Source organism: Lepidochelys kempii, chromosome 2, assembly GCF_965140285.1.
Source record: "Lepidochelys kempii isolate rLepKem1 chromosome 2, rLepKem1.hap1, whole genome shotgun sequence".
Classification (NCBI taxonomy): domain Eukaryota; kingdom Metazoa; phylum Chordata; order Testudines; family Cheloniidae; genus Lepidochelys; species Lepidochelys kempii.
Window position 1 is genome coordinate 255832349 of NC_136381.1, and position 12193 is coordinate 255844541.

The 12193-nt window shown below is 43.1% G+C and overlaps 2 protein-coding genes across 6 annotated transcripts in view; both read right to left on the minus strand.

Moving 5' to 3' along the window:
- Positions 1 to 12193, minus strand: part of NUB1 (negative regulator of ubiquitin like proteins 1) — a 374246-nt gene that overhangs the window by 44644 nt on the left and 317409 nt on the right. The window lies entirely within an intron of this gene.
- Positions 1 to 12193, minus strand: part of C2H9orf152 (chromosome 2 C9orf152 homolog) — a 29781-nt gene that overhangs the window by 5258 nt on the left and 12330 nt on the right. For 2 of the 3 annotated variants that reach the window (XM_073334657.2, XM_078851858.1), the window contains one exon: positions 2090 to 2227. In XM_073334657.2, coding sequence (XP_073190758.1) covers positions 2090 to 2227 — 138 coding nt within the window. Of the gene's footprint in view, positions 1 to 2089; positions 2228 to 2388; positions 2478 to 12193 lie in introns of those variants that run through there. The other variant, XM_073334658.1, reaches the window with a different exon arrangement.

Genomic DNA, 12193 nt, shown 5'->3' on the forward strand with positions numbered 1-12193 from the left:
CATAAGGGAGTTAAGTGCCCAACTTTCACTGAACTACAGTGGGATTTGGGAGCCTAACTCTTGTATGCTCCTTTGAAAATCCCACACTTAAACTTCTCCTGGAAATCATCTGATTACCATGGAGATCGCCTGTCGGGGTACTTTGCTGTCGGTGCAAAACACTGCTTGCTAAGTAGGTTGCCTCCTTTTGCTCTAGCAGCTGTGTTTTGGTGGCTGGAATATGTAACCTTATGGAGAGTAGCAGAACCCATCCTCAAGGTAGCAAAGGTGTGGATAATTGTGGCAAGGTCCACATTTGAAAAAGAATGCAGCAATCTTTCCATGCACGGATGGAAATTACTGCTACCTGAATACTCATAAGCAATTGGGTATTCAATAAGCTCCCCAGTTTGTTAACCTTAAAAACATGGAACCAGAACCTCAGCCCTGCCAAAATCCATGCAGCAAAGGAACTTTAAAGGTGCCTCAAGCAGTAACACTAACCCTCCTAATAGCCCTATATATATGTCAAACAAGAAAGCTTAGTAAGGGTGTGTGCCTCTGTATAGTGTCTAGTACCTGATTGGTGCATCTAGGAACTACTGTAACATAAATATTAAATAAAAGCTTAGTACCCTGCTGGAGAGTGCTCTTAGACAGAAGAAGTTACCCAATGTTACCACCTGGGATCTCTCAGAGAAAAAGGAACAGAGCCACCTGTGTAGCCATCCTCTGTAATATAAATTTGCTGCCCTCTCAAAAGTTATTCCATCAACAGTTTCCTGTGTCTGAATGATTGTGTTTTGGTGTGCTGGCCAAATTTTAACTCATATAATTACAGTCAATTTATTTGCAGTCTTTCTGGAATTTCATTTGGATACAGTGCATTTCACTTCCCCTCCTAGACTGTTTTGTATTGTTGGATAAACTGGTTCTTCTGTATGTATATACTTTTCCTCTTCATGGGGTTAATTAATATTTATGTTTCAATGCCCTTGGATGAAAGGAGATATAGAACTGCATCTATTACATATTATTATTTAATTTATAATTTTTTCAGCACTTCTACATCCAGCCAGAATCCAGAACTGCAGAAAAATGCACAGGAAAATGTAAAGTAAGAAATAGGCTAAATTATTTTGACACACACCAAATTTGGTTTGGACACAGGTTTGGGGCTTATGAGTTCATCAGGTTTATTTTACTCACCTCTGAAATAAACACTAAACTCTGTTAAATCACATTAATTCTATTCATGTTGCAACTATTTAACTAAAGAAACTTAAATTATTTTGTTTAGTTTCATGGCTCTTCCGATCAGCTTAGAAAGAAAAGAGAAGCAAAGCAATATAATATTTGTAAACAGTATTCTAATATAAACTTTAAAAATGTTGCTAATACTGGTTATACCAAAACCCGTCTGATGTGGCAGCTAAGTGTCACATGTCATTTGTTTTCCTGTGGGCTCATATTCAAAATAATATACAGTGAAACCACTTCCACCAGGCACATCTCTGTCTGAAGCTAGCACATTAAAGTTATGCCGGTGATTCCAAGTATAATTTAGCTCATTTTAAACTAAAGCCTAACTTCTGCTAGGCATTTGATTTTTGCTGCTGCCTTGGTTAGTCTTTTAGGACAGGCTTCATGGAACAGGTTAAAACAGGAAGAACAAAAGGTGCAAGACGGTATTGTTAGGTTAACCATATGGAAGCATTAAGGAAAGCAGAAATCTGACAAGAGCTATATGCTGCAAATATTATCGTCAATTAACACTAATTAATTAGTACGTGTGAAAATTAACATTTGTGATATCAAGAATTGCATGCAACTTACATAACACTATCTTAAAATACATAAAATCACCTCAAACAAACATTAAAAAGTGTTTCACTGCTTCCTCTTCTAATATATTTGTTAACCATTAGACTACTTTTCAGTGGAATTAACAAAGAAACAAAGACATCCGCAACATGAAAGCAGTCCACTTTGTGCTTTCCTTGCAAGCTGTGCATAAGCATTCAAAAGTATCTTAAGTTAATGAAGACTTAAAGGAGTTCCCTTTACCCCTCTACATTTGTCAGGTTTGGCCTATGAATCTGAAGCATACCTGTTTTAAACACAATAATGTGTGTTTGCAGCTTTTGCTTCTGTTTTATACAGTCATACTGCTCCTCAAGTAAGCTTACATCCATCTTGGTTGGCTGCCTGTCACAGTCTGAATCCTGTTGCTCTGCTGTATGAGTCACTGAGAAAATACCACAGATATATTTGTAAGTTTGCACCATCTGTTTCCACAAGGAAGACAATAGGCAGAAGCAAGAGACGTCCTTCATTATGTTTGCAAAGAAGAAAATCAAGTTCGCAACATTTAAAATGTTCCTAAGTGAAATAATAACTTTTTGGTACCTATAGCAGCCCCCTTCACTGCTTGGTGCATGCAGAGTTGTAGATTTCGATCAACTTGTTTTAAGATACATTCCGTGTGTACTGAACTTCAGAAAACATTTAATGACAAGAACTGTTCAATTGAAGGTAATGTTTACTTAAGGTTGAGCAATTGAATCTTTGCCAAAAAACACAGTGAAGTACAAAACACCATTGAACAAAACAGTCAGGTGAACAAAGGATTGGATGATATTGGTTTATGTAGTAATCTTAAATTTTAAAGGAACGCCATCATGTTGATCGGTCATGAAAATAATTCCATCCAGACTTTACATTCAGGATTATTCTATGCATTTTCCACTCAGCCCTCCCAATCTAATTGTTGCATCTTTGCCAAATATCTTTAAAAAGTAGGTAAGATTCACAACGAAGAAACTTGTGCACATCAATCTCCTTTCAGTGTGTGTGCACCTGGGACTGTAAACTGTGAACCATAGGGGCTGCATGCTCCAGTAGATAAGGTATAGGCTTGGGAGTCAAGAGTTGGAAATTCTGGAATCTGGTCTTGGCTCTACCTCATTTAATTTTCCTGCCTTTCAGTTATTCTGTGTGTAAAATGGGGAGAAATTTTACCTGCTCTCCTTTGTAAAACATTCTGAGACCTATGAAACAGCCTTTCCAGGGGAGCAGTGGGGGCAAAACACCTAACTGGCTTCAAGACTGAGCTTGATAAGTTTATGGAGGGGATGGTATGATGAGACTGCCTACAAGGGCATGTAGCTGATGTGCAGCTGCTAGCAGCAAATATCCGGAGATGGGACACTAGATGGGGAGGGCTCTGAGTTACTACAGAGAATTTTTTCCCAGGTATCTGGCTGGTGGGTCTTGCCCACATTCTCAGGATCTAACTGATTGCCATAGTTGGGGTTAGGAAGGAATTTTCCCTTGGGTCAGATTGGGAGAGACTGGGGTTTTTTCACCTTCCTCTGCAGCATGGGGCCTGGCTCACTTGCAGGTTTAAACTAGTGTAAATGGTGGATTCTCTGTAACTTGAAGTCTTTAAATCGTGATTTGAGGACTTCAGTAACTCAGCCAGAGGTTAGGAGTCTATTACAGGAGTGGGTGGGTGAGCTTCTGTGGCCTGCAATGTGCAGGAGGTCAGACTAGATGATCATGATGGTCCCTTCTGACCTTAAAGTTTATGAGTCTATTGATGAAATGTGTTAGAAGTGTGAAGTATTAGTAAGGCTTTTGCACAGTTCCCACATGACATTCTTATAAGCAAACTAGGAAAATGTGGTCTAGATGAAATTACTATAAAGTGGGTGCACAATTGGTTGAAAGACTATACTGAAAGAGTAGTTATTAAAGGTTCACTGTCAAACAGGGAGGACATATCTTGTGGGGTCCCACATGGGTCATTCCAAGGGCTGATACTATACCTAGGGTCCTTTCTAGGGCTGGTACTATTTTCATTAATGACTTGGATTATGGAATGGAGAGTATCCTTCTAAAATCTGTGGATGATACCAAGTTGGGAGGGTTTGCAATCACTTTATAGGACAGGATTAAAATTCAAAATGACTATGAAACATTAGAGATTTGGTCTGAATTCAACAAATGAAGTTCAGTAAAGATAAGTGCAAAGTACTTCACTCAGGAAGCACAAATACAAAATGGGAATAATTGGCTAAGTGGTAGTACTGCTGAAAAGGGTGTAGGATTTATAGTGGATCGCAAATTGAACATGAGCCAGCAATGTGATGCAGTTGCAGAAATCCTAATATTTTAGTGTGTCTTAACAGGAGCGTTGTATGTAAGACACGGGAGGTAACTGTCCCACTCTCCTCAGCACTGGTGAGGCCTCTGCTGGAGTAATGTGTTGAGTTCTGGGCAACACACTTTAGGAAAGATGTGGACAAATTGCAGAGAGTCAAGGGAAGAGCAACAAAAATAATAAAAGGTTTAGAAAACCTGACCTATGAGGAAAGGTTAAAAAAACTGGGCATATCTAGTCTTAAGAAAAGAAGACTGATTGGAGACATGATAACAGTATTCAAATATGTTAAGAGCTGTTATAAAGAGGACAGTGAACAATTGTTCTCCATGTCCACTGAAGAGAGGTCAAGAAGCAATGGGCTTAATGTGCAGGAATGTAGATTTAGGTTAGATATTAAGAAAAACTTTCTATTAGGGTACTTAAGTTTTGGGAAAGGATTCCAAGGGAAGCTGTGGAATACCCATCTGTCAAGGTTCCTTCCCCACTCTGAACTCTAGGGTACAGATGTGAGGACCTGCATGAAAGACCCCCTAAGCTTATTCTTACCAGCTTAGGTTAAAAACTTCCTCAAGGTACAGACTTTCCCTTGTCCTTGAACCCTATGCTGTCACCACCAAGCATATTAAACAAAGAACAGGAAAAGAGCCCACTTGGAGATGTCTTCCCTCCCAAAAATATCCCCCCCCCAAGCCCTACACGCTGTTTCCTGAGGAAGGCTCGATAAAAATCCTCACCAATTTGCATAGGTGAACACAGACCCAAACCCTTGGATCTTAAGAATAATGAAAAAGCAATCAGGGTCTTAAAAGAAGAATTTTAATTAAAGAAAAAGTAAAAGAATCACCTCTATAAAATCAGGATGGTAAATACCTTACAGGGTAATCAGATTCAAAACATAGAGAATCCCTCTAGGCAAAACCTTAAGTTACAAAAAGACACAAAAACAGGAATATACATTCCATTCAGCACAGCTTATATACCAGCCATTTAAACAAAAGAAAATCTAACACATTTCTAGCTAGATTGCTTACTAACTTTTTACAGGAGTTCTGAAGAGCATTCCTGATCTGCTCCCAGCAAAAGCATCACACAGACAGACAGACCCCTTGTTCCCCCCGCTCCAGCTTTGAAAGTAACTTGTCTCCTCATTGGTCATTTTGGTCAGGTGCCAGTGAGGTTATCCTAGCTTCTTAACCCTTTACAGGTGAAAGGGTTTTGCCTCTGGCCAGGAGGAATATTATAGTTCTGTATACAGAAAGGTGGTTACCCTTCCCTTTATATTTATGACACCATCATTGGAGGTTTTTAAGAATGGGTTGGAGAAACACCTGTCAGGGATGGTTAAGTTTACTTGGTCGTACCTGAGCACAGGGGTCTGGACTCGATCACTTCTCGAGGTCCCTTCCAGCACTACATTTCTATGATTCTATGTTTTCTGTTATTGTGAGTCTTATAAAAAGTTATTTCCTTTGGTATCCCAGCCCTCGCAAAGACCTTCATGAGCTCGTTTACTACCATAGGTGCACAGTGGGACGGCTTCGGGATACCATGTGGCTTACTCTACTATCACCAGTATATAACAGAATCCCAATGCATTCTTCTCAAAGGTCCCAATAAATACACCCCTACCCATTTGAAGGGTACACCCACCACCGGGAGTGGAATCAGGGGGGCCTTAGACCTCCCTTTGGGTCCTGCCAACTGGCATTCAGGACACGAGGCATAGAAATTGTGCACTTCTTGGTGGATGTCCAGCCAGAAGAACCTACATGCCACCCTCTCCAGCAGCTTTTCTCTCCCCAAGTGCCTGGCACACAGCACCGAGTGGGCTAGGTGTAGTAGCCTCTGGCAGAACTTTTTTGGTACCTGCAGTTGGTGCCATTTTTCCTGGGATTGGGTGTCTCTCATCACTCAGTATAGCCATTCATTGCAGAGCTTGAAGTGTGGCCACTGCTTTGCCTATTGGGTTTTATCCTCTTCCCCCTTCAGGACAGCTACCTACTCCCAAGTGCAGCTCAGAGTCTTTTCCTCCCTTTGTTCCTGCATGAAGTCTTCCTCTAAAGGTAGCCAATCATGGCTTGCTTCCTTGGATGTCCTCGGACTAGTGGGCTGTTGGGCCAGTGTTCCTGGCTGGCCTGAGCGACCCCTGCCAGGACCTTTCACCTTGTCCTGTCCCATAAGACCCCTCGTTCTTGGGTTTGGGTCGACCTCTGCCGGGGTTCTTTGTTCCACTGCTGTAGGAGTTCTCCAAACTATCTCCAGTCTCGTCCCAATATTACTGGGTAGGGCAAGGTGGTCACTAAGCTGACTCAGCAAATCTGTGTGGCCCTCTACTTTAAGTTGCACTTTTGTCATATGAGGTAGGACTGCATATCCCTGTGGATGTGTTAGAGTTAGATAGGGGCCCCTGGCTTGTCAGGGAACTCCAACAGGCTTGTCTGGACGATGGTCTAACTACATCCAGAGTCCACCAGGCCCGTCACTGTGATGCCATTGACATGTACTGGCAGCAGCATATTAGTTGTGCCCCATTTCTGGCCTTGGGTATCTGCCGTCCATGCTTGCCCATAATTGCAGTTCATAAAGGGGTGCTCCTGCCTGAAATGCCCCTCCTGTCCACACTCAAAGAAATTGCCCTTTGGGGTCAGTATTATTTGGTCCACCTCTGGGGCAGTGGGTCCTCCTTGTGGGGCGTATCCCCCTCTTCAAGGGCCCCGATCCCGCCCCCATTCCACCTTTGTGGTGAGGTTGCTCCCTGCATCCGGGGGCACCCCAAAGGGTAACAGCCAGTTTAGCTGTCCTTGGTCTTCCCTCCTTGCCCGGCCCTCATTAGGGGTCAGAGTCTTGTTTCCAGGAGTCCCTTCCCTTGGCATTAGTGAGGCTGGACCCTCTGTGGACACATAATTTTCCATTAGGATCATGGTCTCTGCCAGTGTTGACAGCCAATGGTGCTTTACCCACTCCTTCACCTTGGTTGGGAGAATCTGGGTGAATTGTTCTAGCATGATCATTTCCACCATCTGTGTCACGTCTGTTTTTATGGATCTAACCAGCGCCAACACTGGTTCTTCAATTGTTGGCCCACCACCTGGGGCAGGGTTCCAGGCAGTTACTGTCTTTGCAAAACCTCTGGCGGAACGTCTTGGGGTTGATATCTAGGTAGTCGAGTATGGCTTTTTTACCTGGGTGTAGTCTAGTGCTTCAGGGATGGGAACGTCTTGTCAGAGTCTTGTCACGTCTTGTTGACCTCTGTGACAAAAAGGCCTGGGGCAGCTTGGTGCTTCAGCAGCTTCTCGGCAGGAGCCTACAACACAAAACTGCTCCCCTGTTCCGTCCAACCGGACTAAGCTGAGCTGCTCCCGTTTGATCTCAGTCTGTACTGTGAGCATGCCCAGCACAGGTGTCTGGGTGGGCCTTTCTGGGCACAGAGTTGCTTCTTAACCCTTTCTTCACCAATGTGGGGTTTGTACACTGTATCACACACGTGACGTTGACAGTTTGTGTTCCAACTGTTATAAAGCTTTAATTTTTTGAATCTCTATGTCTACTGTGATTAAATAATTATTGTCTGACCCCCTATAGTCAGTTTCCCCCATAATTTCCCACAGTTGTGAAAATTTAAATTGATTAAATATAAAAAATGTTTAAAACTCATAATTTTGCTCAACTGGGAAAATTAAAATAAATAAAAATTAAAAATAAATATCAATATTATCTGTCAAAATTATATTTAAAAAAAATCGAATTCTGCCAAGCCTCATCATTCTTTAGGGATCCTCAGCACACTTGTGACACGCAGGCCTGCTCCCTGCCTAATCTGCCATACTGTCTATCTTACATTACCAAGAGGATGATAAGACAAAACAGCTGCTGATCAGGAGATGTGGATCCTTCCTGTAGGTAAGCTCCCTGCTACTGACACTGGAAGAGAGCATATGACTCATAAGAGTTGTCACATGGATCACACCTTTGGTACGCTAATTTGATAATCTGTCTCCAAGAATGACTGGTACTTGATGCTTTGGAGGAAAGTGAGCTCCTCCTCCCATAATGCACTTGGCCGATTTTGCAATGCTGCTCTGAGTTGTGGGGGAAACCGGTATCCTTCTCCACACCCTCAGGCTATCCGTTTATACAATGAAGCATGAGATTTGATTGACCTAATAGTTTTAGCTGGCATTAGATACAAACATTATTAATGGTCATAAAGTTACCCAGCCCTTTCTAAAATCAAACACCAGTATTTGACTCATTGACCACTTGTGAACGTGTATTGCACAACTTGACTATATGCTGCATAAACAATAGCCTTGACAGCATGTCTTGAAAGTTAAATTTAGGTTCTACTCTAACAGATGTGCATCTACCTATTAAATAAAAAGGCATTTAAAGTATATTAAAGTCTATATGAGGCAATAATGTCTGGTAGCAGTAACTTTACAGTCTAAATAGAAAAACACAAATAAGGAAGAGACATAGAGGCACAGTGACTTAGTGCTCAAAGTCACACAGTAGGTCAGTAGCCGAACTGGGAACAGAAACCAACTTTCCTGACTTTCAGTCTTGTGTGCTATCCACTGGAACATGCTGCTCTAAAGTAAACTAATGACTAGGGGGTCTGATTAAAATTCCAGAGGTAGGAATATAGATTATTTTTGGAAACACTAATATGCAACTAGAGTGTGATCCATGAAACAAGCTACAGGTCTAACCTAGAGAAGTTAATACAGCAAATGGATTTAATTGTGCTTCTGATGTTCAGTAAACTGATGCAATTAATCCTTTGAAATGGAACACCTGCAGCTTCTGTTCCCACCAAAGTTCAATATGAGCGAGTAACAATAGAAGGATTTGCTTTGTACTCATGCCTCACTTATGTATTAATGGTAAAAAGAAAAATCTGTTTTCTCACTGACATACAGACACTACTGGAATTGCTTATCTTTGGTCAGAAAGGCAGGATACATGCTCCTTTCTGGCATTGTCACCATTTGTGCTTTGTAAATCAGCTAGCAGGTGACACTTCTGAGAGAAGAGCAGCTAATACCCTCCTTGTAGGTCTAATTCTGATAATTTCTTTAGATCCACTCTGAATTCCCATCATTGTGTTCTCCCTGAAGAATGCAGGAGGTGGCACTATGGGACTGGTGTGGCTGGTCTGGGTTTTTTTTGTCTTAATGTTAGAAACTTACAGGCCCAGGATTAGGCCCATATATTGCAAGGACCATCTTTTTGTTCTGTGTTTGTACAGCACCTAGCACAGGGGCAAACCTTTTGGCCCGAGGGCCACATCTGGGTATGGAAATTTTATGGCAGGCCATGAATGCTCATGAAATTGGGGGTTGGGATGCAGGGGGGGTGAGGGCTCCGGCTGGGATTGCGGGCTCTGGGATAGGGGTGGGGATGAAGGGTTGGGGGTACAGGAGGGTGCTCTGGGCTGGGACTGAGGGGTTTGGAGGGCAGGAAGGGGATCAGGGCTGGGGCAGGGGGTTGGAGTATGGGAGGGGGGTCAGTGGTGCAAGCTCTGGGTCAAGCAGCTCCTACAAGCAGTGGCTCCTACACGGCGGCTTGGCCAGGCGGCTCTGCGTGTTGCCATGTCCACAGGCACAACCCCTGCAGCTCCCATTGACCGTGGTTCCCAGCCAATGGGAGCTGCAGGAGTGGTGCTTGGGGCGGGGGCAGCATGCGGAGCTCCCTGGCTGCCCCTATGCGTAGGAGCTGGAGGGGGGACATGCCTTTGCTTCTGGGAGCTGCGCAGCGTGGGGCAAGTCCTCGACTCCACTCCCTGGCAGGAGCTTGAGGGCCGGATTAAAACGCCTGGAGGGCTGGATGCGGCCCCTGGGACGTAGTTTGCCCACCCCTGACCTAGCATAATGGAATCCTGGTCCAAGGTCCTGTGGTAATACAAATAATAAATAGTAATAAATAATATTAATAACAAGCACAAAAAACATTTCTTTGCACTGGTACACATATTTTTGCACATATGTAGGCTTTGAGACATTATTACTTAGTAGAGTATCTGTGCAAGCTTGTCTCAATTAACAAACTGTCAAAATGTCTGATCTGAGTGACAATTTGATTATGGATTGAAATCTGAAGTGCAATATTCTCTTTAAAGTCTGTTTTACATCACACGGCAGAAGCAATTTTTCATTTCCTAGAGGTAAAAAATTGTGGGGTGCTTCAAAATGCAAAGGCACTGGCTTTTGCCATAGGTAGACATTTACTTTCCTTGACCTTGTTTGCAGAGCCTCTCATCAGGAGAATCTACGTAATTTTATCTAGTAAAAATAATTTGCTATCTAAAAGTCCATTAATTGATTAATTGAATTTTTCTGGGAATCTCTAGGCAATAATTATTGTTGATTTAACAGAAGAAAAAAACAATGTTCCTAATGGTTAATTACATCTGTGTTTGTCACCTGTATCATTATATTTGTCTGCAGATCTGGCACAAAATGATGTTTAGACTCAATGATACGCATGATTGTACAGTGGCGTACATGGTTATTTGCATTGTTTATATGGGTAGTGTTGGATGATATACTCCACATAGTTCGATTGGGGTACAGAGATAGGTTCCAAATATCTTGCAATTTTTTTAATTAGCATTAGGAAGCAAAATCAAGGGTATTATCATAATCCTCTGCCTTCCTATAATTTTCCTTTTTATACAACCTTGAAAGGTTAAAAGCAGACTATTACATCAAAAGATAAACACATGCCAGAGGACTCAAATAAAGGTAAAACACACAAAGAGAAGAAAGAAACAGGATGTCTACTATAGTCTGATTAATTGTACACATTTTGGGTTCCAGAAAATATTGGCAGTCAATAGTAATTGCTTACTTCCTTTTTCATGAGATATCTGATAAGCGTATGCAGATTTCAAATACATCTTTAACTCTGAGACCTAGTTAAGGCATGATAGTTACTAGGGATTTAGCAATGGTTAGAACACAAGGCTGGCCTTCAGGACTCCTGATTCTACTTCAGCTGGCCCCACTTGGGGATCACAGCACCTGTGCTGCGAGTTTCCAGAATCTTCCAATGGGGCCACTCATACCTTCCCCCACCTCCTCTCATAAAGAATTTGAGGATATGTAAGGGGAAGTGACCTCAACCATCCTTCAGTTCCTTCTAAGTGTGAAGGTGTGATGGGGTCCCCGGGGTACAACCTGGAACTGTAGGACCACTGTGCTCCCTTAACTCTTCAGCCTGGGTTGTCTCGCACAATACCGTGCCAGTGACAAACAGCGAAACCCCACCAGGAGTTGTGATCACTCAGCCATTCGCATGTGGAGCCCCACACCCAGCTAAATTGCATGAATGCTCCCTGAGCCTCTCATGTATCACAGAGAGAGAGGCACCAGCCAGTCATCGTAGCTCCCAGCCTTTCACCCCGTCTTACACTGCTCAAGATACCCTTGGACAGTGGAAGCTCATTAATTAGTTTGCCACTTCTTCAAAGGAAAGTGAACACACACCAGCCTTTGTAATCTGAGCTGAGATCCCACAAGCACTTCAACTAAAACTACACCATTTTAGGTGCAGTAACTCCTCCTTTAACATCATCTCGGTTAATGTTGTTACCTTGCTGATCAATTAGAGAACATGCTTGTTTAAAGTTGTGCAATGCTCCCTTATAATGTTGTTTGTCAGCCCCCTGCTTTGTCCTCTGCTTGCAGGAAGAACAGTCCGTTGGAGCTAGCTGGTGGGGGATTGGAACTAGGGTAGACCGGCAACCCCCATTCAACTCCCCGCTCCCCCAAATTCCTTGAGTGGCAGCTGCCAAGCAGGCTATCAATTGCAGGGCAGTTCAGCTGTTCCTCCCCCCACTGCCGTGTGCTGTTCCTGTCCTCTGCCTTGGAGCTGCTGCTGGGAGTCTCCTGCTTACTATGCAGAGGGAAGAGGGGTGCTGATGTCAGGGTGTCCCCCTCCCCCCACTTCTGTACCTTATCTCCACAGAGCAGCAGGGGGGACAGGACAGGGCTCAGGACAGAGGGAGCTTGCTGGCAGCAGCTGCTGTCTCAACTTGCTGAT